General features: G+C 40.3%; 1 protein-coding gene across 3 annotated transcripts in view; it reads right to left on the bottom strand.

The window, feature by feature from the left end:
• RPRD2 (regulation of nuclear pre-mRNA domain containing 2) overlaps nt 1-26,532 on the bottom strand; it is a 96,661-nt gene extending 70,129 nt beyond the window's left edge. For all 3 annotated transcript variants that reach the window (XM_032361019.1, XM_032361020.1, XM_032361021.1), the window contains exon 1: nt 25,286-26,532. In XM_032361019.1, the coding sequence (XP_032216910.1) occupies nt 25,286-25,490 (205 nt within the window). In that variant the 5' untranslated portion in view covers nt 25,491-26,532. The remainder of the gene's footprint in view (nt 1-25,285) is intronic.
• Between the last annotated feature and the right edge of the window lie 1,015 nt (nt 26,533-27,547).

Genomic DNA, 27,547 nt, shown 5'->3' with positions numbered 1-27,547 from the left:
GCCCCACATCGGGCTCTCTGCTCAGCAGGGAGCCTGCTTCCTCCTCTCTCTCTGCCTGCCTCTCTGCCTACCTGTGATCTCTGTCAAATAAATAAATAAAATCTTAAAAAAAAAAAAAGTGGGGGGCACCTGGCTGGCTCAATCGTTTTAAACATTCCATATTTGAGTTTTCAGAAGACAGTGGTAGCTGCAGCAGAGCTCAGCTGGCTACTGCTCCTGACTTCTTGCTGTTCATTCTCCCAAGGAACAAGCTGTTGAAGAAGCCACACTACAGCCTTAGCCTTTAAAGATACTGAAAGAGGGGGGCCTCGGTGGCTCAGTCAGTTAAGCGTCTGCCTTCAGCTCAGGTCATGATCTCAGCATCCTGGGATCAAGCCCCCGAATGCCCACTTCTTCTACCCCACCCCTGCTCCAGCTTGTGCTCTCTCTCCCTCAAATAGAGATCTTTAAAAAAAAAAAAAAAAAGATACTGAAAGACACCTGTGGAACCAGAGATGGCAATTCACCAAATCTGAATTATTCTAACCAGCCACAACATAAAAATCTTTGGAATAAGCATGTGCTGGCTTGATCAGAGGTACAAAGGAAAAGAATCTCAAAGTCAAAGGGCTAGTTCAGATACCTACCAAGACCCTGAGAATCACTACAAGAAAAACTCCTTGTGGTAAAGATATAAAACTTGGGATCAGGGCCCTGGCTGGCTCAGCTAGTAGAACATGTGGTGAGTTTGATACTGGGTTCCTTCCTAAGTTCCACAATGGCCCCTAGAGCTTACTTAAAATAAATAAATAAAAATCAATTTTAAAAGATTTGGGATCACTTTTGGATGAGGATCCCAAGTGACTCATTGATGTGCAAAGTCCTGAGATGGTGAATCAGATTACTTCCAACAGAACTGAGCTGAAGTTGAATTCACCACTGCAGAGGCTTAAATCAACCTTTTAATTAATTATCAGTTGTTTAAACATACCTATTTGTTATAAAAATGCCTTATTTTCTAATTTTAGAGCACAGGGTTCTCTATGTGAGTTCATTAAATCAGATATGCTATAGTATAAATTTTCTTTAATTTTACAAATTTTATATCTCCTTAAACTACCAATAATTAAGAGCTACATTTTAACTCTCCCGCTAGGACAATGGAGTTGATAAATTCTGTTAGCATACCAAAGATTGCTTTATATACTGATGCTATTTTATTAGGTACTTCCAAATTTAGAACTGATGTATCTTCCTGGTACATTGAACTTTGTCATTTTAGGGACCCTGTTTATCCCTAATTTTTTTTTTACCTTAAAATCTAATTTGTCATTATTCAATCAGCTACCACAGTGATGTTTTTAATGTTTTTGATTGTTTGCTTTAGGATAGTAATTTCCTTCTACCTTTAACCTTTCCATTTTAGCTATGCTCTAACTGTTGCTAAAAAAAAAAAAAAAAAAATCCAAACTGGTTATCACTGTCTAGGATCATTATATATACACTTAACTGTGACTGATGTATTTGGACTTATTTTTATTTGCCCTGTTATCTGTGTGTTATGCTTCACTATTTTCCTTTCATGCCTCTTTGGCAAGTTTTTATTTCTTGATTCTCTTTTCCCCTTTCTAATGGCTGGAAGTTAATTCTATTTCTAGTCATTTAGTAACTACTTGCAGTATTTTACCATACACACACACACACACACATACACACACCCCTTAAAAGATACAAGGATCTGAGAATACTTTTATCCCAAGTCGACTTCTGCTTGGTCTATGTTATCCAGTATTTTAGTTTTGACTTTCTTAAAAAAAAACTCCATACTAAACATTATTTTATACAGATAATGTTCATTTAGATTTACACTCATGATTACCAATTTATTTGTTCAGAGTTGCATTTTCTCTCTCAAACCTTCCTGGGATTATTTTCCTGCTTCTTTAAGTATATATCCTTTAGAAGGTCCCAAAGTGAAGATTTTTTGGTTTCCAACTTTTGTCTTTCTGAAAATATCATCATTTTACCCTTGCTCTTAAAAAAAAAAGCTTTTGGTGTTATGGACATTGGGGAGGGTATGTGCTTTGGTGAGTGCTGTGAACTGTGTAAACCTGGCGATTCACAGACCTGTACCCCTGGGGATAAAAATATATGTTTATAAAAAATTAAAAATTAAAAAAAAAAAAAAAAGCTTTGCGGGCACCTGGGTGGCTCAGTGGGTTAAGCCTCTGCCTTCGGCTAAGGTCATGATCTCAGGGTCCTGGGATCGAGTCCCGCATCGGGCTCTCTGCTCAGCAGGGAGCCTGCTTCCTCATCTCTCTCTCTCTCTGCCTGCCTCTCTGCCTACTTGTGATCTCTGTCAAATAAATAAATAAAATCTTAAAAAAAAAAATAGCTTTGCTAAGTATACAATTCAAGATTGATAGTTATTTTCTCCCTGCCTTTGAAAATTTTATTCTTATGTCTTCTTCCACTATTGTTTCCACTGTTCCATTTTATTCTTATGTCTGGCTTCCACTGTTGCTATCAATCTTATTGTCATTCCTTTACAAGCTATTTATTTGTTCTCTCTAGCTATTTTTAAGGGCTTCTCTTTGTCTTTGGTATTCTTCAGTTGTTTGTTGTTTGTTTTTTTAAAGATTTATTTATTTATTTGACAAAGATCACAAGTAGGCAGAGAGGCACGCAGAGAGAGGAGGAAGCAGGCTTCCTACTGAGCAGACAGCCCGATGAGGAGCTCCATCCCAGGACCCTGGGATTATGACTTGAGCTGAAGGCTGAGGCTTATTAAGCCACTGAGCCACCCAGGTGCCCCTGTATTCTTCAGTTTAACCATAAAGTGTGCAGTTATAGATTTCATTTTGTTCAACCTCCTTCATATACATTCTGCTTCCTGTACATTCCCATCTTTCACAATCTTTCACTAATTCATCAGATTTCTAAGCCATTATTTCATCAAATATCACCTAATCTCCATTTACTCCTTCTGGGACTTCAATCACACATATGTTAGATTCATTATCATTCTTATCAACTTCTTTCTCAGCATTATATCCTGGGAAATTACTTTTCTCTCAAATAAATAAAACCTTTTTTAAAAATAAAATTAAGGGCGCCTGGGTGGCTCAGTGGGTTAAGCCGCTGCCTTCGGCTCAGGTCATGATCTCGGGGTCCTGGGATCGAGTCCCGCATCGGGCTCTCTGCTCAGCAGGGAGCCTGCTTCCTCCTCTCTCTCTGCCTGCCTCTCTGCCTACTTGTGATCTCTCTCTGTCAAATAAATAAATAAAATCTTAAAAAAAAAAAAAGAGATGGAAACCTACCATCTTAGCATTTAAAAAAAAAAATTAAAAAAATAAAAAAATAAAAAAAATAAAAATAAAATTAAGTTAACAGTTTATTTAAAAAAAAAACTGTATTTGTTGCAATTTCTGTAGGATTCAGTTTTGGTTTTTTGGGTTTTTTTGGTGAAAGGATCCTGAAAAGTCTAATGTCATATCACCAGAAGTCCTTCTATTTACACTTTTGCCAAATATAATCATGCTCCCTCTCAGAACCATGCCCCACCAAAATTCCTCTGGCAAACTTCTTTTCCTTAGTTTCTAAAAAATCACTTTGTTCTGATCTTCTCATCTATTTAAGACACCTTTCCTTCTGCTAACCTTTGAAAGTGGTGTTTCCCAAGTTCTTTCATTGGCCCTATTCTCTTCTCAAACTCTGTTTAAGAGTGTTCATCCATTAACATTACCAATATATGTACAACTCTCAAGTCTACAGCTCTAGTTCAAAGCTCCCTCCCAAATACAATATAATGGTTATGAACACCTTTACTGAGTCAGAGCCAGTTTCAAAACCCAGCCCTATTTCCAACTGCATGACCCTCCCCAAACACTGCTTTCCCCATTACAAGGGGTAGTAATACTACCTACCCATGCAAAGGTTGTTGTCAAGATTACATGACATAATACATGTAAAATTCCTAGGACAGCATCAAGTCCATAACTGTCAGTAAATATTAGCCAATATTAGGATGATAAGTACCATCTATATGGCTAATTGTCTACCAAACAATTCTTCCCAGATGCTCTCCAGACACTCCAGCTCCATATGTTCAAGCCTGCTTTCATTGTCTCTCTTCCTCCCAAATTCCCTGCCACCCAGGACAGAATCCACAGAATCTGTTTTCCAAGCTTTCCTCTTATCCCCAATATCCAACTGGTCATCCAGTTCTATCAAATTCCACATTCTGATATGTCTTAGATCTTTTCTGCCTTCCCCACTACCACGATACTAATTCAACTCTTGGTCATTTGTTGCATTATTATAATGGCGTCCTTCCATTTCTCCCAAATACATTATTTATTTTTTATAACTGTAATATCAGTTTCAGGTATTATAGCTTACTGTGCTATTTTAAATGACAAAATACAACATTCTGGTTGGCATTATACAAAAGCAGCTCCATGTGTCTTTCTTGGTTATCTTTAGCAATTCACCTACTCACCCATCCCTATCCCTCTCACTTTCACCACAAACTCCTTACCCTGTTTACTACCCAGCTCAAGAAACTCCCCTGCCTCAGTCCCCTCCACAATTATCACCCCCTGCTTACAGGGTGAGTCTGCACCTGACGGTAAGAACCCAAAGGCTCTCTCCTTGGGGAAAGAAAGGAGTTAGACCTCCACTAAGGCAATATTTCCCAGGTTGGCAAAGAAAAAAAAAAATCAAAACTTCAGCAATTTTGAACTGAACAGAGACAGAAGGTTTTCAAAGCACTAGTCAGGGCAGTTAAATCTGGCAAAAAAGATACTTAAGTCCAACCCAACCAGATATATCACACATGGCAATTATACAGGTGTCTCAGACAAAAAGACCATAGTTAAAGGAAAAGAGCAAAGAAAAGGAAAAAACCAAAGCCAGGAGCAGCTGATGATTTACATTAGAAGATTAACTATATTTAATACTTTATAAATTCATATTTTTACTTTGTGTCTTAATGATAATTTTTAAAATGTGAACTATATTAAATTCCCCGCTTCACTGATCTGATTTCAATTTCTGAATTCTAAAAGCTTTAATAGGGGCACCTGGGTGGCTCAGTCAGTTAGGCATCTGCCTTCAGCTCAGGACATCATCCTGGAGTCCCAGGACTGAGTCCCATGTTGGGCTCCCTGCTCAGCTGGGAGTCTGCATCTCCCTCTCCCTCTCATTCCACTCATGCTCTCTTGCTCACTGTCTCTCAAGTAAAGAAAATCTTTTTAAAAAATAAATAGAAGCTTTAATAAAAGCTTTTATTAGGGGTGCCTGGGTGGCTCAGTTGTGAGGTACCTGCCTTTGGCTTGGGTCATGATCCTGGGACCCTGAGATCGAGCCCTGTGTCAGGCTCCATGCTGAGCAGGGAGAGCTTCTCCCTCTGTCCCTCCCCCTACTTGTGTTCTCTCTCTCTGTCAAAAGAATTAATAAAATCTTTTTAAAAATTAAATAAATAGGGCGCCTGGGTGGCTCAGTGGGTTAAGCCGCTGCCTTCGGCTCAGGTCATGATCTCAGGGTCCTGGAATCGAGTCCCGCATCAGGCTCTCTGCTCAGCAGGGAGCCTGCTTCCTCCTCTCTCTCTCTCTCTCTGCCTGCCTCTCTGCCTACTTGTGATCTCTCTCTGTCAAATAAATAAATAAAATCTTTAAAAAAAAAAAACACACAGAATTATACTAATACCAGTATTACAAAAAATAATTTTGGTCCAGTGTTATAATCACTATCTAATTTAGCTTTTGTACCTATTTGTACTTTTTTCCAACTTACTTTTCACCCTTTATGTTGTAAAAATTAGGGCTTTCATTCCTTTTCTTTGTCTTTTCCATCCTAACTTGTTTTCACTCCCAGCTTCTGATTCTTTCACACCTTCGTTTACATTTGGGGTGCCTTCCTTCACCTGCTTTACATCTTTTTTGAACACCTGTATCCTCCACGAAGCCCTTCTTACTATACACAAATATAAATGGGTTCTCTCTGTTCTTTAATTGGAGGTTGCCTAGAAAAACTTCTAACAAAGTTTCCCAAAGTGTGTTCCATGGCACACTACTCACATGAGATGGTTAGAAAAAAAAGAGATTCCATGGTCAAGTAAGTTTGGAAAATGCTGAATATCTTATTCCCCATGCCTCTTGGAGATTCATGAAGTACTTTATTAACCACATCAAAGGAAAGCAGCATGAAACAAGGTGTAAATTTAACTTGGTAGTTTCTAAACTATGAACTGACATTTAAACATCACTTTTGGGGAAATACTATATTTGTACAAAGTACAGATTCATACCGTTATTTTTAATTTTTTAAAGATTTTTACTCTCTCTCACTGTCTCTCTCTCTCAAATAAATAAATAAAAATCTTTAAAAAAAAAAAAAAAGTACTTAAAAAAAAAAAAAAAAGGGATACCTGGGTGGCTCAGTTGGTTGGACGACTGCCTTCGGCTCAGGTCATGATCCTGGAGTCCCGGGATCGAGTCCCACATTGCGCTCCCAGCTCCATGGGGAGTCTGCTTCTCTCTCTGACCTTCTCCTCGCTCATGCTCTCTCTCACTGTCTCTCTCTCTCAAATAAATAAATAAAAATCTTTAAAAAAAACAAAAAGTACTTTAAAGATTTTTAAAATTTATTTGTTTGACAGAGTGACACAGCGAGAGAGGGAACACAAGCTGGGGGAGCGGGAGAGGGAGAAGTAGGCTTCCCACTGAGCAGGGAGCCCGATGCGGGGGCTCAATCCCAGGACCCTGGGATCATGACCTGAGCCGAAGGCAGACACTTAACAACTGAGCCACCCAGGCACTCCCATACTGTTATTTTTGCTCATTGCCATGTTTTATTTTCTCTTCACATCTGCCCGTTTATACATATGTACTACACATGGCAATCTGAAAAACCTAAGAGGACAGAAATGAACTCTTAACTTAACGGATACTAACTACAATATATATGTAGAAGGATGCCCTATAAATGGATTTGAAAAACTTCATTTTTCTTTTAATATATTTTTAAAATATTATTTATTTATTTATTTGACAGAGATCACAAGTAGGCAGAGATGCAGGCAGAGAGAGGAAGGGAAGCAGGCTCCCTGCTAAGCAAAGAGCCTGATGCAGGGCTTGATCCCAGAACCCTGGGATCATGACCTGAGCCGAAGGCAGAGGCTTTAACCCACTGAGCCACCCGGGTGCCCCAAAAAACTTCATTTTTCTATTATCGCATTTTACAAGTCATATAAAATGAAGTGAAACTGATCCTCCAAAATGTTGTCTTGATATGAAATTTCTTTTTTAAAAAATCTTGAACTTAAATTTTAAAAATTTAAATAAAAATGATTAATATTTGTAATAATATTTATTACTCCAACTTCAATTTACAGAAATCCCTTGTTTTCAGGCACCTGGATGGCTCAGTCATTAAGCAGTTGCCTTCGGCTCAGGTCAAGTCCTGGGACTGAGCCCCAAACTGGGTCCCTGCTCAGTGGGAAGCCTGTTTCTCCATCTCCCACTCCTCCTGCCTGTGTTCCCTCTCTTGCTGTCTCTCTGTCAAATAAATACATAAAACCTTTTTTTTTTTTTTTAAGGTAAATAAAATCTTTAAAAAAAAAAAAAAAAGGGGGCATCTGGATGGCTCAGTGGGTTAAACCTCTACCTTTAGCTCAGGTCATGATCTCAGGGTCCTGGGATCAAGCCCAGCATTGGGTTCTCTACTCAGCAGGGAGTCTGCTTCCCCCCCACCCCGCCTGCTGCTCTGCCTGCTTGTGATCTCTCTGTCAAATAAAGAAGTAAAATCTAAGAAAAGAAAGAAAGAAAGAAATCCCTTGTTTTCAAGAGGATAATTTTAAGATTTTATTTATTTATTTATTTATTTATTTATCTGACAGAGAGAGAGCGAGCAAGCAAGCAGGAACACAAGCGGGGGGAGTGGGAGAGGGAAATCAGGCCTCTGCGGAGCAGGGAGCCCGATGCAGGGCTCAACCCCAATACCCTGGGATCATGACCTGGGCCAAAGGCAGATGCCTAAGAACTGAACCACCACCCAGGCACCCCTCAACAGGTTATTTATTACGTAATCTCTATGCCCAGTGTGAGCCTCAAACTCACAATCCTGAGCTAGAGTTATGTGCCCCACGACAGGTTATTTATTTCCCCCCCCCCCCAGATCTACCAACACTAAAGATATTGCTGTCCCTTTGAAATCCCTTCCTTGAGGGCATCTGCATGGCTCAGTCAAGTCTGCTCAGGTCATGATTCCAGGGTCCTGGGATCCGCCCTGCATCAGGGTCCCTATTCAGTGGGAGCTTGCTTCTGCCTCCCCCTGCTTGTGCTCTCTGTTAAATAAATAAAATCTTAAAAAAAAAAAAAAATTCCCTTCCTTAAGATGCACTTTCATGTTAGCACAACAGCTATAAAAACATGAAAGTTTCTTAACTATAAGATGTTCTTATATGAACAGCTGCTTGAAATAATCAAAATAGGTACACAGTTTCTTAATTATGTATTCTTTGGGCACTCAGTAGTATTAATAAGAAAAGATGAAAAAATTCACATTCTTTCGTTTGGATTATTAACCTTAAAATTTCACCTACAGTATGTAAGATTAATGGGAAGAACTTAAAGCTTAAGTAGACAAGCTTGCATGAAACATAATATAAAAAGTATAACATAGCATAACTGCATTTAAAAATGACAACAGGGGTGCCTGAGTAGTGCAGTCAGTTAAGTATCCAACTCTTATTTTCACTTGGATAGTGATCTCAGCATCCTGAGATCAACCTCCACATGGGACTCCCGCTCAGCACAGAGTCTGCTTAGGATTCTGTCTCCCTCTGCCCCTCACCCTCCCCACGCATGCAAGCACTCTCACATGCCTCTCAGTAAGCAGTATCTTATACAGTAATGAGAAAAACTATGAACAAAATTTAAAAGGTGGTGTAATAAGAGAATGATGGAGAGGGGGCTGTGGGGGTAGGACCTTGGCTACGGTGAAGGGTTAACCTCTAAGAAGACATTTGAGCTAAGACCTGAAAGACAAAAACATCAAGGCAAATTTTTCATATAAAGTGGTAATTTATAAAATCATAGTAATAATATAAATTGTAGTGTACTTATAAATCCTTATTTTTGGCAAAATAAAAAGTTGGCAAATGTATGATCTCACAAGTTAAAATAATGATAATAATTAAATGATTGATAAAGCCTGGAAGCCAATGAGCAATATGCAGTATTCAGAGGAGAGACAATGGCTATGTACCTTGCAGAAACTTGATAAAGTTCACTCTGTATTATAAATCAGTGGCTCTCAAACCTTTTGGTTTCAGGATCCCTTTAAACTCTAAAAAATTATTAAAAACCCCAAACTGCTTTTGTTTATGTGAGTTAAAACTAGTTATTCACTGTATATTAGAAATTAAAACTAAGCAATCTAAAAATCCACTAATTCACTAAAAGCAGCAATAAAATTATTACATTTAATGTTATATACAATTTTTGCTAATAATAACTACATTTTGTGGTGCCTAGGTGGCTCAGTTAAGCTTCTAACTCTTGGTTTCGGCTCAGGTCATGATCTCATGGGCCATGAGGTCAAGCCATGTCAGCATGCAGATTTTCTCCCTCTGCCCCTTCCCCGACTCACTTGCATGCACACATTCTGGAGGGCCCCTCTCTCTCAAATAAACATATTTTTTTAAAACGCTACTTTGTAAAGGTAAGTAGCATTGTTTTACATTTTTTAAAATCTAATGTCTGGTTTAATAAGAAAAAACAACTAGGATCTCACATCATATCATATTCAATTTATTTCTATATATGAATTAATGAGTTCCTTCAACTTCACAGTTGTGTGAAATCATGAAAATACGCAGGTACATGAACTCATAGAAACAGTAGAATGGTGGTTTCCAGGGGCTAGAGAGTGGCAGAAATGCGGAGATGCTGGTCAAAGTGTACAAACTTCCAATTAAAAGATGAATAAGGGATGCCTGGGTGGCTCAGTCAGTTAAGCGACCGCCTTCAGCTCAGGTCATGATCCCAGCGTCCTAGCAATGAGTCCCACATCGGGGCTCCTTGCTTGGAAGGGAGGCTGCTTCTCCTTCTGCCTCTGCCTGCCACTCTGTCTGCCTGTGCGTTCTCTCTCTCTCTCTGACAAGTAAATAAATTAAATCTTTTAAAAAATAAATAAATAAAGATGAATAAGATGGGGTGCCTGGGTGGCTCAGTAGGTTAATCCTCTGCCTTAGGCTCAGGTCACAATCTCAGGGTCCTGGGATGGAGCCCTGCATTGGACTCTGCTCAGCGGGGAGCCTGCTTCCCCCATCTCTCTGCCTGCCTCTCTACCTACTTGTGATCTCTCTCTCTCTCTGTGTCAAATAAATAGAATCTTTTAAAAAATAATAAAAATTTTAAAAATTAAAAAAAAAAGATGAATAAGATTCTGGGGAGCTCATGTACAGCATTATACTATAGCTAACAACCCTGAAAGATGCTAAGACAGTAAATCTTAAATATTCTCACAACAACAAAAAAGGTAAGGCACCTGATCAACTCAGCTGGTTAAGCAACCAACTGATTCTTTATCTCAACTCAGGTCTTGATCTTAGGGTTCTGAGTTCAAGCCGGACTCGGGCTCCACACTGGGTAAAATTCTTTCCCTCTCCCTTTGCACACCCCCTCTTGCGCATGCGCATGCACTCTCTTTCTCTCAAAACAAAAACAATGGGGCACCTGAGTGGCTCACTCAGTTGGGGTTCTGACTTTTGGTTTTGGCTCAGGTTACGATCACAGAATCGTCAGATCAAGCCCTGCACTGGGCTCTGTGCTGTCTACTGGAGATTCTCTCCCTTTCCCTCTGCTCCTCCCCATACTTGCCTGCGTGCATGAGCATGCTCTCTAATATAAATACAGAAAATCTTTAAAAAATAAAACAAAAAGGTAATTGTGAGGTGATACACATGTTAACTAACCTTATTGTGGTAATTATTTTACAATATATATGTGTATCAAACCATCACATGAGGGGTGCCTGGGTGGCTCAGTGGGTTAAACCCTCTGCCTTTGGCTCAGGTCATGATCCCAGGGTCCTGGGATTAAGCCCCACATCCAGCTCTCTGCTCAGCAGGGAGCCTGCTTCCTCCTCTCTCTCTCTCTCTCTCTCTCTGCTTGCCTCTCTGCCTACTTGTGATCTCTGTCAAATAAATAAATAAAGATCTTAAAAAAACAATCATCACATTATATACCTTGAATTTATACAATGTTATATGTCAAATATATCTCAATAAAGCTGGGGGGAAAAAACCACAAGGCTGTTTGAAATCTATTATACTATATATACCATAGTGTCTATGGGACACTAAAATACCAATAAACTTAGGAAGAAGTGGGAAGCAGTCTAGCACAGATTCTGGAGTCAAGAATGCTTGAATTTGGGAGTGCCTGGGTGGCACAGTCAGTTAAACGTCCAGCCCTTGGTTTCAGCTCAGATGGTGATCCCAGAGTCATTGGATTAAGCCCCAGGGCGGACTCTGCACTCAGCAAGGAACCTGCTTAGGTTTCCCTCTCCCTCTGCTCCTCCCTCCACCCCACCCAAGGCTTGGTCCCATTTTCTCTCTCTCAAAAACAATTTTAAAAATCTTAAAAAAAGAAAAAGATTTGGGGGTGCCTGTGTGGCTCAGTCAGTTAAGCATTCGATCCTTAATTTCAACTTAGGTCATGATCTCAGGGTTGTGATAACAAGCCCTGTGTTATGCTCTGTGGTGCATATGGAGCCTTCTTAAGATTCTCTCCCTCTTCCCCTAGCTACTACTTAAAAAAAAAAAGTAGGGGGGATGCCTGGGTGGCTCAGTCAGTTAAGTGTCTGCCTTCAGCGCAGGTCATGATCTCAGGGGTCTGGGGATCAAGTCCCAGATCAGGCCCCTTGCTCAGCAAGGAGTCTGCATCTCCCTCTGCTTGCCTCTCTCTCTTTCTCACTCTGACACATACATAAACAAATAAATAAATAAATACCTAAAAAAAAAAATACTACTTAGATTTGAATCTTGGCTCTACTGTTTACCACCCCATGCCTTCAATAAATTTTCCCTCACTGAGACTTCAAGTACTTCACTTACTATCCTTTGTCTTATTATTTTGCCTGTTACCAGTGTAGTTAATTTTACATTTACATTACTAATACACTTACTCAGTAATAAAAATTATATACAGTAATTACCTCATGAGTTGTTATATTAAATAAGATCACATAAAAATCTGGTATACGTTGACTATTTATTTAAGATTTTTTTTTTTTTTTAAATTTAGGGGCACCTGGGTGGCTTAGTTGGTTAGGCCTTTGCCTTCAGCTCAGGTCATGATTCCAAGATCCCGGAATCCAGCCCCACACTGGGCTCCTGCTGCTGCTGCTTCTCCTTCTGCCCCTCTCTCAAATAAAATTTACTTGTGTTCTCTCTCAAATAAATAAAATCTTTTAAAAAAAATATTTATTTGAGAGAGAGAGCATGAGCAGGGGTGGCAGAGAGGGAGAGGGAGAAGCAGACTCCCTGAGCAGGGAGCCCGACGCAGGGCTTGATCCCAGGATCCTGGGATCACAACCTGAGCCAAAGGCAGATGCCTAATGGGCTGAGCCACCCAGGTGCCCTATTTATTCTTTTTAAAGATTTTATTTTTAGGGGCGCCTGGGTGGCTCAGTGGATTAAGCCTCTGCCCTCAGCTCAGGTCATGATCTCAGGGTCCTGGGATTGAGCCCTGCATCAGGCTCTCTGCTCAGCAGGGAGCGTGCTTCCCCCCCCCCCCAATTCTGTCTACCTGTGATCTCTGTCAAATAAATAAATAAAATCTTAAAAAAAAAAAAAGATTTTATTTTTAAATAATCTCTACATCCAACATGGGACTCCAACCCACAACCCTGCGATCAAGAGTCGCACACTCTACTGAGACAGCTAGGTGCCTTGTTGGCTATTTATCATTAAATCTATTAGTGACATTTGTGAAGTTAACTATATTAATGACTGGAAATTTAATAAAGAACATTGCTAAATAATAGTGAAGTATCTGGGAGCAACTCAGGCTTTAATCCACTGTATTTCTTTTCTCTCCCACTCTCAACTTCTGCCTACATAAAACAAACCAAAATTAGCCTTACCCTGAAATCAGGTATGGTTTCCCTCTCCTTTTTTTTTTTTTTTTAAGATTTTATTTGAGAGAGCGCGCGAGTGAGAGAACACAAGTCTGGTGAGGGGCAGAGGGAGAAGCAGACTCCCTGCTGAGCAGGGAGCCCGATGTAGGCTCAATCCTGGGAGTTTGAGGCAGACGTTCAACCGACTTGAGCCACACAGGCACCTCTGGTTTCCTTTTCCTATGCAATAAATGTTCTGACAATTTCTTCAAATAATCAATTAACTTCCCTCAGATTATAAAATTTTAAAGCACAGATAAGTCTTATTTTGCAGAGTTGATATCAAGATTATAGGTAATACGTATATATCCACCATACCTTCACCCCAACCAAAAAGTGATACCCTCTTCTAAACTGTTACAGCTTATGGGGCGCCTGGGTGGCTCATTCAGTTAAATGTCTGCCTTTAGCTCAGGTCATGATCCCACTGTCCTGGGATCCAGCTCTGCATCGGGCTCCCTGCTCAGCGGAGAGCCTGCTTTTCCCTCTCCTGCTGCCCACTGCTTGTCCTCTCTCTCTCTCTCAAATTAAAAAAAAAAAAAAAAAAAAAAAAATTTCAGGGCACCTGGGTGGCTCAGTAGGTTAAAGCCTCTGCCTTTGGCTCAGGTCATGATCCCAGGGTCCCGGGATTGAGCCCCACATCGGGCTCTCTGCTCAGCAGGGAGCCTGCTTCCTCCTCTCTCTCTCTCTGCCTACTTGTGATCTCTGTCAAATAAATAAATTCTTTAAAAAATAAAAATAAAAAATCGTCCAACTATTATAGCATATAAAAACCTCACACTATCATACTACTTTCCAGAATGAGTTATTTTTGTTCAATTTCTAAGTTTAACTAAGAGTTAAATTCCTTATAATTCCAATAGAGAGTTCTACACAGAGCAAGTACTCAGTATTTCTAATTCTGTTTTCTAAATTCTCTAACTTTGGACATAGGAACACACTATAAATTTTAATAATTTGAGTAATAGTGACTGTCCCCTGGACACAGAATTCATCATTTTAAAATAACACATTTTTAAAAAAAGATTTGATTTATTTATTTGACAGAGAGAGAGAGATCACAAGTAGGCAGAGAAGCAGATAGACAGGGGAGGGGAAGCAGGCTTCCCGCTGAGCAAACAGGCCAATGCGGGGCTTGATCCCAGGACCCTGAGATCACGACCCTAGCCGAAGGCAGAGGCTTAACCCACTGAGCCACCCAGGCACCCAAAATAACACATTTTTTTAAAGACATTTTTTTCTTTTTAGATTTTATTCATTTATTTGACAGACAGAGATCACAAGTAGGCAGAGAGGCAGGCAGAGGGGTGGGGGTGGGGGGTGAAACAGGCTCCCTGCTGAGCAGGGAGCCAAAAGCCTGATACGGGGCTCCATCCCAGGATCCTGGGATCATGACCTCAGCTGAAGGCAAAGACTTTAACCCAATGAGCCACCCAGGTGCCCCTAAAATAACCCATTTAGTACAGTTTTAAAATTACCCTGATGGTAAAGGGAACCCGAAAACAATATAGGATCCATTCTGGTCTTTTTAAAATAAAAAATGGTGGTCATGATCTCAGGGTCATGGGTGGCTGGCTGGCTCAGTCAGAGAAGCATGTGGCTCTTGATCCTGGGGTCCTAAGTATGAGCTCCATGCTGGTTGTATAGATTACTTAAATACATAAACTTAAACAGATAAATAGGGGAGCCTGGGCGGCTCAGATGGTTAAACGTCTGCCTTCAGCTCAGATCATGGTCTCGGGCTCCTGGCTTGGTGGGGAGCCTGCTTCTCCCTCTCTTGTGGCCTCTCTCCCTGCTCAGTCTCCCCCCCCCCCCCATATATATATTTCAAATGAATAAATAAAATCTTAAAAAAAAAACCAAGTAAATATTTTTTAAAATGTTAAGCTACAATTCTTAACATTAAAAGATCTTTTCCCTTCTAACAGTGCAACTTTTACTAAAGGGTAATAAAGAAACACACACTCTCGGCTAGTAGGTTACCAAAGAACCAGAGAGTGAAAGTAAGTGAAACTAACCACTAGAAAGTGAAGTGGAAGGAGAAGAGAGGAGGAAAAGATAAAGGCCACAAACAAAATAAACCCGGAATACTGAACACTTCATTTCTTTCATCAAAGAGACTCTATTTCAATGTTTGTTAAGAAAAGAATAAAAATTGGGTTTTTTTTTTAACTGTTCTTAGTTAGAAAAACTTCAATATTCCAAAGCACAGATGGAATTGTTGCCTTTTTCCAAAAAGAGTAATTCTGTTCTATTACTTTCTCCACAAGATGTGCATTTCTCCAATGTTCTATAATTAAAATCTGTGGAGGCAGTGGGATCTGAAAGCACCACAAAACACAAACTACTTTTTGTTTCCTTGACAAACAGATGAGAAACTCAGTCTAGCTGGTTTGTATAACACTATTGAGTTCTGGAGTAATTTTACTAGGGTCTCTGAGCTCCTTCTACACCTTAAAAAAACCTTCTGTATCCTTACTTTGCCAACATTTGAAATTTTTAAACAAGTATCATAATTGTTTGACAAAAGCTTAGGAGAAAAGGAGTTTGGATGCATCTATGATTTATTAGTTTATGAAAAGCAGGAAGCCAAGTCACTAAAAATAAAATCAATAACCCTCTACCCCCTAAGAAATTATACACATACAGGAGCATCTGGGTAGCTCAGCTGGTTAACTGTCTGACTTCAGCTCAAGTCATGATCAGGTCCTGGGATGGAGCCACATGTCCACACACCAGCTCCCTGCTTAGCAGGGAGTCTGCTTGTCCCTCTCCATCATTCTCTGCTCCTCCCTAGCTTGTGTGTGCTTGCGTAGGCTCGCTCTCGCTCTCTTAAATAAATAAATGCGTAGCTCAGTTGGTTAAGCGGCTGCCTTCGGCTCAGGTCATGATCCCAGGGTTTCGGGGTCCTGGGATCCAGCCCTGCATTAGGCTCCCTGCTGAGCTGGGAGTCTGCTTCTCCTTCTCCCTCCCTCTCTTACTCACTCTCTCAAATAAACAAATAAAATCTTTAAATAAATAAATAAAATCTTTAAAAGAAAAAAAGGAATTATACACATACATACACTCACTCCTTCTCTGCAGACAAAACTATAATTTTGTTGTGACCTATCTGAGCAAATTTTAATTAGTATTTTTTCACTGTCAATGAAATTTTCCTTTCCATACCAAAGAACCATTCGAAGTTTGTCAATATTGTTTCACACTTTTAGTTATAGGAATGTTTACTTGCTACATAATTTAACATTTAGCTTACTATGGAATGTATAACAAAATTATGTCATATATAATGCTTCAAACCCACCTACGGCCATGTTTATAGTGTCACCCTTCTGTATTTCAGAGACAACATAGCTAAATGAAGAACATAATAACTGATTGTAAAGTCTCACAATCCAAGTGAAAAAGCTCATTTAGTATATGCCATCTAGTAATGATATGTCATAATAGGTAGTTCATGTTTTAAAACACTGTCAGGAAACATGGAAAACATTATGTACATCTCTATGAATTTAGGGCAGTGGAATAAAGAAAAAGTGACCTAAGCATCCAAAGGAGAGGGAGAGAATCATTATGCAATAATTTTATAATTGGTAATTAAGATACAGTTACTGCCTAACTAATCCGGAAGTGCCATTTAGTCTAAACAAGAGCTCAAAATAGATTACTTCTTTGGGGAGCTGAGATAAAGTTTACCTTGAACCTCAAAAAGAACCTAAGCCAAGAACACATTAGATCAAATAAGCAGAAAGAAGTATCTGAAATACTGACTGCCCCAGAGCCTTCTCTCTGGACCTCTTCTCTATCTACACTTAGTACTCTTCCCATGCTTCCTTCTCTATCTATACTTTTTTTTTTTAAGATTTTTTTTTTAAAAGATTTTATTTAGTTAGTTGACACACAGAGAGAGATCACAAGTAGGCAGAGAGGCAGGCAGAGAGAAGGGGAAGCAGGCTCCCCGCTGAGCAGAGCGCCAGATGCGGGGCTTGATCCCAGGACCCTGAGATCGTGACCTGAGCTGAAGGCAGAGGCTTAACCCACTAAGCCACCCAGATGCCCCCTCTAGTTATACTTAACTCCCATGTAGCTCAATCTCTGTGGCTCCAAAAATAATCTATACACTAAACAGACACCCTATAGTGACTGTTGGACAATTCTGTGAACATACTAAAACAACTGATTTTACAGTTTAAATGAATGAATCTTGTATTTGTGAATTATATCTCAATAAAGATATTTTAAAATATGGACAACACAAACCTAACATTTAAAACTAAAATTCTGATCTTCCTCCCCAAATCTGCTCCACTTACTGCCTTTCCCATATTAATAAATATCAACTCTTCCTAGTCCAGCAAAAAACTGGAGTCATTCTGGATTACTTTACTCTCTTAGCCCATGTTTAATCCATCTAGAAATCCAGTTAGACCTACATTCAAAATAGATCCAGAATTAAATTATTTATCACCTCCATAGGCCACAGCCTGGTCCAAACCACCAGCACCTTTCTCTAGGATTACTACAACAGCCACCTAACTGGTATCCCTGTTTCTACAGCAACTAGAATGACCTTTTTTTTTTTTTAGGTGTTTTTATTTATTTGAGAGAGAGATAGCACAGAGGGAGACTAAGAGGGAGAAGCAGACTCCTTGCTGAGGAGAGAGCCCAATGCCGCCATAGATGCCAGGACCCTGGAATCACAACCTAAGCCAAAGGCAGACACTTAACCAACTAAGCCAGGTGCCCTGCAGAATGACCTTTTAAAAACAGAAATCATGGGATGCCTTCCCTGGCTCAGTCCACCGAGCACGTGACTCTTGATCTCAGCATCACAAGTTCAAGTCCCACACTGGGCCTAGAGCTCACTTAAAAAAAAAGGAAAGAAAGAAAGAAAAAAAATCAGTTCATGTCATTCCTCTGCTCAAATAGCTCCCCATCTAATTTAGACTGAAAGCCAAAGAAAGTCCTTCTGACACCTATAAGACACTGTGATATGCCTCTCCTCCCACCATCACCCACCATAATCTCTGAGATCATCTGCCAAACCTCACTGTACCTATTCCTTTTCAGCCACAAAAGCTTTCTTGCCCTTCCTTAAACTTTCCAGGCACATTCTACCCTCAGGACCTTTGTATTTTTCTGTTCTCTTTGTGTTGGAACATTCTCTCCTCACACTCTCATTTATCTATATTGCAATACCTCATTTTCCTGCTCAAATGTCACCTTCCCAGTGAGGCCTTCTCTTACAACCTAATTTAAAACTGCAAACCCCTGGGTACCTAGGTGGCTCAGTCAGTTGGGCATCTGAGGCTGAGGTCATGTTCCGGGAGTCCCAGGATCAAGTCCTATGCTGGGCTCCCTTGTTCTGTGGAAAGCCTCCTTCTCCCTCTGCCTGATGTTGCCCCTGCTTGTGCACTCTCTTTCTCTCTCTCTTTCTGTCAAAGTGGATGGATAAAATCTTAAAAAAAAACAAAACAAAAAAACAAAAAAACTGCAAACCCCTATAACACTCTGTATTTCCCTTTCCTACTTTCTCTACAGCACTTCTAATACTTTTACCTTCACATATATTTAATATTTTACTTATTTTCTTGTTGTCTCACCTCACTGGAGTATAAGCTCCAAGAGGGCAAAATTTTTCTCCATTTGGTTCACGTGCTATATCCCCAGGCCTTGGTACAACAGGTATTCAACAAATAGTTGTTAAAGAACCGAATGTAAACTAGGGACTTATAAGCAAAACGCATCTTCCTACTCAAAGTTAGAATCTGTTCTCTAGTTCACCTGTATTATTCGTCTGTATACATGTGATATGTAATTATAAAGCTTTATGCCTATGGCAGTATTGTTATATATTCTACATGTCTAGCCTACATATTTGCTGCCAAGAATGGATTTCAAAGAGAATAAACAGTTAACTATGCCAGCTGTTTTTAGGCTTTTGTGTTTACTTTTTGTTTTTAGGCTTTCAGATCACATCACAGATACTTACAACTATTACCTGTGACTTAATAGGTAGGTACAGGTATTATTAGGTAGGAAACCTAAATTGCTAAGTATCTGGCACTTGAGATACTGCTTTTATTGCTGGAGATCTACATCTGTGGTTGACCTCTGTTGTTGTTTTTAAAGATTTTATTTATTTATTAAGAGAGAGAGAAAGAGCATGTATGTGAGCAGAGGGAGAGGCTGAGGAAGAGGGAGGAGGAGCAGACTCCCTGCTTCTCAGAGAGTCCCATGCAGGGCTCAACCCCAGGATCCCCCAGATCATGACCTGAGCCTAAGGCAGATGCTTAACTGACCGAACCACTCAGGCACTCCAACCTCTATTATTTTAAAAAATAATAACAAAAATTTTAAAATCTGTGCCAAAAAAAAGTACATTTCAGAAGCCAAAGCTGCAGAAATGGTCCCAGACCCTCAGATTTGCGTAATATCAAATATACAATAGCAGACTCCACTCCCCACTGACCAATACTATGCCCCGAACTTTTTGTCAAGAAAACTCTTATGGAGCACCAGGCTAGCTCAGTCAGTCACCTCAGTAACTCTTGACCTTGGGGTCGTTGAGTTCAACCCCACATTGGGCAGAAATTACTTAAAAAAAAAAAAAAAAAAAAGGGCAGGGGCACCTGGGTGCCTCAGTGGGTTGAGCCTCTGCCTTCAGCTCGGGTCATGATCTCAGGGTCCTGGGATTGAGCCCCACATCGGGCCGCCTGCTTGGCGGCAAGCCTGCTTCTCCCTCTCTCTCTGCCTGCCTCTCTGCCTACTTGTGATCTCTGTCAAATAAATAAATAAAATCTTAAAAAAAAAAAAAAAAAGGCAGCTGCCTGGGTGGCTCAGTCCTTACGTGTCTGCCTTTGGCTCAGGTCATGATCCCAGGGTCCTGGGATTGAGCCCTACATCAGGCTCCTTGCTTGGTGAGGAGTCTGCTTCTCCCTCTCCCTGCCGCTCACCCTGCTTGTGCTCTCTTCCGCTCTGACAAATAAATAAATAAAATCTTTAAAAAAAAATTATTATTTAATCCAAATAACCCCATATTTAGAGATTTTTATCTAGTAGTCAGCTTTCATAGTTACCATATTTTCAAGCAAAAACATAAATACCTATCAGAACTCAAAATCCACACAAGATAGTCAGTTTTGCCACAGAAAGCAAAAACAAAAACACCCACAGAGATTTAAAATTTCAACATTCTGGTTAATCTACAAAGCCTAATCTTGGATAAATAAGCAAGTAATGAAAGGTTTTCTGCATGGCAGAAAGAGAGTATTTTATGGATCAGAAAAGCAGTATAGTAGAGTGGTGAAGAGTATTCACCCTAAATCCAGAATGTCTGGATTGAATCCTGGCTCTACCACTTAATACCTCTGTAACCATCAGCAAGTTACTCAATCTTTTAGTGTCTCTGTTTTCTCATCCATAAAATGGTGATCATAACAATACCTACTTCAAAGATCTATGAGGACCGGGGGCACCTGGATGGCTCAGTGGGTTAAGCCTCTGCCTTCAGCTCAGGTCATGATCTCAGGGTCCTGGATTGAGCCCCGCAATGGGCTCTCTGCTCAGCAGGGAGCCTGCATCCCCCCCTCCCCCCGCCTGCCTCTCTGCCCACTTGTGATCTCTGTCAAATAAATAAATAAAATCTAAAAAAAAAAAAAAAAAAGATCTGTGAGGACTGAATGAATTAAATGTGCAAAATACCTGGAAAGGTATCTGGCACATAGTAAGCACTTGATAAAAGTTAGCTATAAAATTATCACCATCTTCATAGTCCAGCTAAGGATCTGTGAGTACCAAACTGAGAAACCACTGCCATAAATCAAAACAGTAACTGCACTTTGCAAATTCTCTCCAACAATTTAATCCTGTAAAAAGAGAATTTTTTTTTTTTGCTAGCCCATGTTTATGTAATAGTTTCTCTTGTAGAAAAAAAAACATTGTACTATGAGTTCCTTCAAATGAGGTGGAAGGGGTAAAAAGTAAGGGGAGGCAGAAGAAAAAAAGACTGGCCATTAAGTTGATAACTAATGAAGTGGGTTAATCAGTACAAGGTCTGGGGTGGGGTGTAAAATATTTAGTTTGTATCAAAAATAGCTGAAGGGACTTCTTAACAGATTTTCTGCTCTACAAATGATTCTATTTTTCTATATCCTTTCTTTAAAAACTCACTTAAATTCTCAGACCACCTTCTAAAACAGACCAACCCATTCTATGGTTAGAAACAAGACAACATGGGTTGCCTGGGTGGCTAAGTGGGTTAAGTGTCTGCTTTCAGCTTGGGTGAAAGGCTTCAGTTCCACATGGGGCTCCTTGCTCAGCAGGGAGCCTGCTTCCCCCCTCTGCCTGCCATTCCTCCTGCTTGTGCACGTGCTCTCTCTCTGATACATAAATAAATTACTTTTAAAAAGAAACAAGACAACATGGAAATATCATGAACACAGTAATTTCCATTTTGTCCTACTAGTTCTTCAGAGCACTTGTTAATTCATTAGTGTCTGGTCCAATCCATCTGCTCCAACTGGGAATTTCCAGCACTATATCCCAAAAAAGTTCTGCTGTAATTATTCTGGATACTCAGGATTTTAGGATAAAGACAATCTTTATCTGCATCATCACTGTCATCACAATAAATAATTTGAAAGTTCTGGATATGCTAGAACCTATGCTAAAATAAATAATCTTTTCAAACCTAGACAGCAATTCTATGAGATAATTATTACCTCTACTTACAGATCAGAAATTGGGGCTCGCAATATAAGTGTAGAGTCACCTAAGTATTAAATGATGGAATTAAGGTCTGAATCTACGTCTAATTCTAAAGTCTGCATTTTTCTACTTTTCCACATTGATTTCTATTTTACATTAAAAATGGGAGGGACAAATGAAGTAAAGAAATGAAAATCTGGTTATATGAACATCAAGTCCAAAAAGAGCCATATCTTACAAACAAAAAACAACAACAAAAAAAGTCGTATCTTGAACCTGCTGACAACCATAGCAATCATTTCTTTCACTAATTATAAGCATCTTTCTGATAAATAGAAATTAAAACAATTCAAGTTCTTGATTAATACACAAAATTATGTCGGCAAATATTTACTGACAGCTCACTTTGTGCCAAACACTGTTTTAGTTGCTTGAGGATACAGCAGCAAAGAAGACCTAGCTCTATCATCTGGTGGGAGAAGACAAACAATAAACATGTAAACAAATAAGCAAGGTAATTTCATATACTGAAAACAATGTGAAGTGACAGAAGGCAATCAAAGTGACCACCTGAAATAAGGTCAATTAAGAGAGGGCCTTTCTGAACAGGTAATACACGAGCTTGAATCTAAATGATGCGGAAATGGAACTGGAAGAAGCCTGAGAGGTAGTAGGCAAGGCAGATGGTGTAGGAACTTGTAGACCACAATAAAGAAATTTAGATTCTAACCTGTTGCAATGGGACATCAGTGGAGGATTCTGAAACACAGTAATGACATCTGTTTATGCTACAGAAAGATCAGTTTTAAAAATGATGGCAATAAATGCTTCAGGACAAATTTTAAAAAGCCTAAATAAAATCAGTTAGAACCCAGCTATGGAGTGTATCTTCCAGAAGCCTACTTGCTTTCTCCAAATTATTTCCTTTAAAATCAACAAAAGCTTCTCATTACAACATATGGAATAAAGGGTCATATGAAAATATCTTTGGAAGAGCTAACACACTTAAATTCACACTGAGGTCTAAACACAAATTATTAAATAATGGATGCTAGAATAAAAAAGAGAAGCAAAAGTAACATCGGGAAAACAGACACGAAGGCTGGGAATGCCAGAGACACCTATTTCGCAAACTTGCCTAAACCTGACTTAGAAACGAACTCAAACTAAAATAATCCCAACTGTAAAGAAATATGAAACCAAATGAAGCCTAATGCATCAACTATTTTCACTGTGCCCTTCATTACTCTCCTGAAAATTTCTCTCAAATTTTATTTACATTGAAATAGATTAAATAGATGATGTTCATTAAAGGTAAACACAAAATGACTACAAATAACCCTGAACCATTTTTAGAAAGTTCCATTACACTAGGGAAAAAAGAATCAAGTTTTTAGAAAGCCAAAAGCATTTAACTACATAAATTACATATAATGCACTTCAAATCAAGTATTTTACTAGAGCAATCACTTTTTCACTCAAGATATCAACAGGGGAAATAAGCTCGGGCAAAATATCAACAATAGTAGAGGCAGAAAACTTCTGGCTCCAGTATATCTCATTATTGCTAACTAGAAAAAAAATTCTAATTGTCATTTGAAATCCCACAAGGCAGGGATGGGGACCAACTTAGTCTTGCAAATGATGTAACCATGCAATTAAAGCACCAGAGCTCAAAGGTAGGAAATGTTAAATGCTTGTATAATTTTGTAAAAATGTTTTAAGACAATTAAAGAAAGTATGTTTCAGACTTGTATGAGCATTTGCTACCACGGTGTATCATTGGTACACCTAGTGTACCAAGTACATTAAAGAACAATTTTCTTTTAATCTTGAAAACATTACTACAAAGTTAAATGTGGTCACTGTCATCTGATATGGTGGAGTCAAATCCTAACTCCACACTTTTTCTGTGTAATCTTAAGCAATTTACTTAACACTTCTGGGCTTTAGTTTCCCCATATGTAAAAAAAATCCACTTCTTAGGGTTATTTTAAAGTATAATGAGATAGATATATTGTAAGTGGCAATAAAGGGTTGGGCACATAGCAGATCCTTAAACATGTGAGTCTTTTAATGATAACTGTTATCATAGTTTATATTGTATGTTCTAATTTTACTTCTTCGGAAGAAAGTAACACTAATCTATTGGTAAATATTGGTAATCCTGTCTTGGTTCTACAATCTTTTCAGTATATATTACTCCAAGTGCCACATCTCTACCAACAATAACTTTACACACATAGTCTGAAGATTGGGGCCTATGATTTTGTAAGCTTCATCCATCTACTCCCCCAAAGGTTAACACAAACCAAAACACTATAGGGGCAATGGCAGAAGTGGAATAAGAAGAGGAACTGGATGATGGGTCTCACTGGTGACATGCCATAGACAAGAAGCAACAAAAGACGAAAATGTCAAATAAATATATATGGATTTAGGGTTAACCCTCTTCTCAGCAGGAAGCAACAATGAATTCTCCACACTTGCTCCTAAAAGATTTGAAATGTTTTGGAGACAATCCATGCTTCCTGACAGTTTAATATACATACCTCTTTTCTGTAGAAAAGAAGCAAAGTGGAAAAAAATACCCAAGGGAGACAAAAAAGCAGTTACTTGGGAAAGAAAGTACCATATATTCAAAAAGCACATTTCCCGATTTCCTGTTTTGATTGCCTATGAAGCCAAACTTATTTCTTTAAAAAAGGTATCTCAAGTGACTGAAAAGAAGCCAGACATGTTTTACATTTTAAGGTATTAAGTGATGATACTGACTGCAGTTATTTCCGGTCAGTATCAAGAAGCCCGTGTTTTATTGCAGCAAACACAGGTACGGGGAAACCTCCCAGGTGGTCGCTTCAGCTCTACGTGGAGCTCCCGTTACTTCGTAACATTCACCCAAGCAAAGCCCTTCGTATAACAGATCACGAGTTATAGTTCAGCGTAAAATAGTGGTCCAACATATACCAAAGAAGTGGTTTTGCTACTGCTTAAACCATAGCTTGTCTATCATCACGAAAACCAGAAATCATGAGCACGTCTAGGCCTGGAAGAAATAAACGGACGCGATAATTTCAGCGAAGGTTCAGTAAAGACAACAGCACCTTACAAGGCTCTAAAATAACACCTAAATCTCTAATGATCTGGGCCCAACGGCCCAAGGTCACACACACACCCCAAGTGGGTAACTAGCTAATAAAAAAATCCAAGAAATGATGAGCCTCCGGCAGCTCAGGACAACTGTGGCTAGGAATGGAGGCTGGGTTTGGGAACACTCGCGTCAAAGCATTAATGTGAACAACGCCAACCGAATGCAGTGGCTCCGTGGGGAAAAAAAACCCAGGCGTTTCTGGAAGGATTTCCTTCCATTTCCCCAGTCTTCCCTTCCCTAGTCACCCCCAACACTCACATCTCCGGAGCCACTTCATCCAATGGTAGACGATAGTAGTGTGGTGTTTCTTGTTCTCTATACACCAAGACGACAAGCCTTGAATAGATTCCATGGTGTTAGTTACCGACTGGAATTTTCGATCCAACGAGGACTCCAGAGCCCCTGCCGAAGAGGCCGACGAGGAGGAGGCCTTACTGCTGCCTCCGCCGCCGCCGGCCGCCATCTTCCCGGTTTGCACAAGCGCTGCTGCTCCTCTGGCGGCCGCGGCGGCGGCGGCGGCGGCGGCGGCGGCGGCGGGAGCGGGAGCGGGAGCGGGCAAAACAATCACTGCGAGTGCGTGAAAGCCGTAGGTGGGGAAGGAGGCCAGGGGGTGGGGATGGTGCACGCGCTAGGCTCTTCTAGAGGTAGGACGGGAGGACCAGCTGCTGGGCACGCTGGTGGCTCCTACAGGCTCTAAGGGCTGCGGGTATCGAAGGTTTATCAGAATTGTTCAAGGGGTTGTGTTTAAACCAGTCAATAATCACGGAAGAACTGCGCTGAAAACGGATCCTGCAAAGCCTTTCCAAACGCCTGGCCCCGAAACTAATGGTTTTACACTCTTCAGCTCTCAAAGCTAAGGCTATTCCCCACTCCTATCACCACGCTCCTGTAAAGCTGGGCGTTAATATCTTAAATTTAATACTACCCGACTGCCCCTTCAGTTGCAGAAATCTTTCTCCTTTAGATCCTCTAGCACAGAAAAGGCCCAAGGCTACCTAGACTGGATTTTTTTTGCAACGCAATAGCAGCAAAGGAACAGCAACAGTATCGCGCACGCGCCGCTTCGCTCCGCCTCCCCGCTTCCTTCTCAACCTAGAAAGCAGAGGGAGGCGTGATGGCGGGGCAGTCTGACCAATCAAAGGACCAGAACGGGAAGCGCGCGCAGAAGCCCTCAAGCCCTAAGGGCCAAGGAGGCGCTACGATTATTTGTGCGCTTGCGCACCAGACCAGCGTGTAGAGGGCTAGGAGGAAAAACCAGGAGGAAGGGTGAGGGAGTTGGTCAAATTAAGGAGAGGTTGGGGGTGGAGCTTCATCGCTCTGCCCCGCCCTTTACTTCCAAGCGAGGTTTCCCTCTTGGGATTGTCAACTCTTACAGCAGACCGGGTAATTCCCACCGCTCAGAGGTCACTGTTATTCTGTGGCAGCTGCTGCCGCTGCGGCCGCCGCCGCCGCTAACTCCTCGGGGCTCCGACGCGCGACAAGGTGGCTGGCAGCCATCTTGCAGTGCCTCAAAAGATGCGCATGCGTCAGCTCCGGCGAGCCATTCACTACGCAGACTCCCAAATCAAACAATATTTTACACTCCCGTTGGACGGTGCCATTCATAGCCAGTAGGCTATTTGGATAGGAAGAGGAAGTAAATGAAGTGAAACGAAGAATTGCTTAGTAAAATTTTCGAGACGAGAAAATAGAAGGCAAGATGATCTCACCTTTGCGGGTTATAATAGCCTCGCAACCACGTAATACATTATTGTTTACAAGAGCCCTAGCCGTCTATTGTATTGATTAGCACAACCTAGATTAGCCTTCCCACCGTATCTTCTTATGTAAATCCTCTGGGCAGATTTGGAGGCTCCTGTGTTCCACTAAGTACATGGAGTTACTGTATTTTAAGTCTTTTACGTCTCCCCAAAGAACTCACAGTTTCTTGAGGCGAGGAACCTGTTTTGTCAAACTCTTATCTAGTGTTCATTCATTCAACAAAAAGTTGGTGAACGTTTTGTGCTAAGTACAGTTCTAGATACTGGGAAGTATAATAGCAAAACAAACAAAAATATTCTACCTATGGAGCTTAGTAGCAGATCATGAACAAATACGTGTCAGGGAGTAATAAGTTCTATGAAGTAGTAGTGTATGGAACCAAGAAGCTACTTCTCTGAAACAATGTAAGAGAGAGTATTTTGTTTATGAGATCCTGTATGAGAAGGGCAATTGCTGATCCAGGAAGGCTTTTGGAAGGAAGGGACACTTAGCTGAACCCTGAGAGTAAGGTAACCAAGCAGGTCTTGGGAAGGGGGAGAAGAACATGCTGGATCAGCCAAGTGCAAAGGACTGCAACTACGTTTTGACATATTCCAGCAAGAAAAAGAGGCCGGTTTGGCTGGAGAAGAGAAAGAGAGGGTACAAGGAGCAGAATATGAGGTCTGACGTGGAGGGAGGGGGTTCTTGGAAGACCTTGCTGGCGACTGTAAGGATTCTGGCTTTTTTTTTTTTTTAATAAAGATTTAATCTGACAGAGAT

This window comes from Mustela erminea, chromosome 10 (assembly GCF_009829155.1).
Source record: "Mustela erminea isolate mMusErm1 chromosome 10, mMusErm1.Pri, whole genome shotgun sequence".
Classification (NCBI taxonomy): Eukaryota; Metazoa; Chordata; class Mammalia; order Carnivora; family Mustelidae; genus Mustela; species Mustela erminea.
This window is presented reverse-complemented; position numbering and strand designations above follow the sequence as displayed.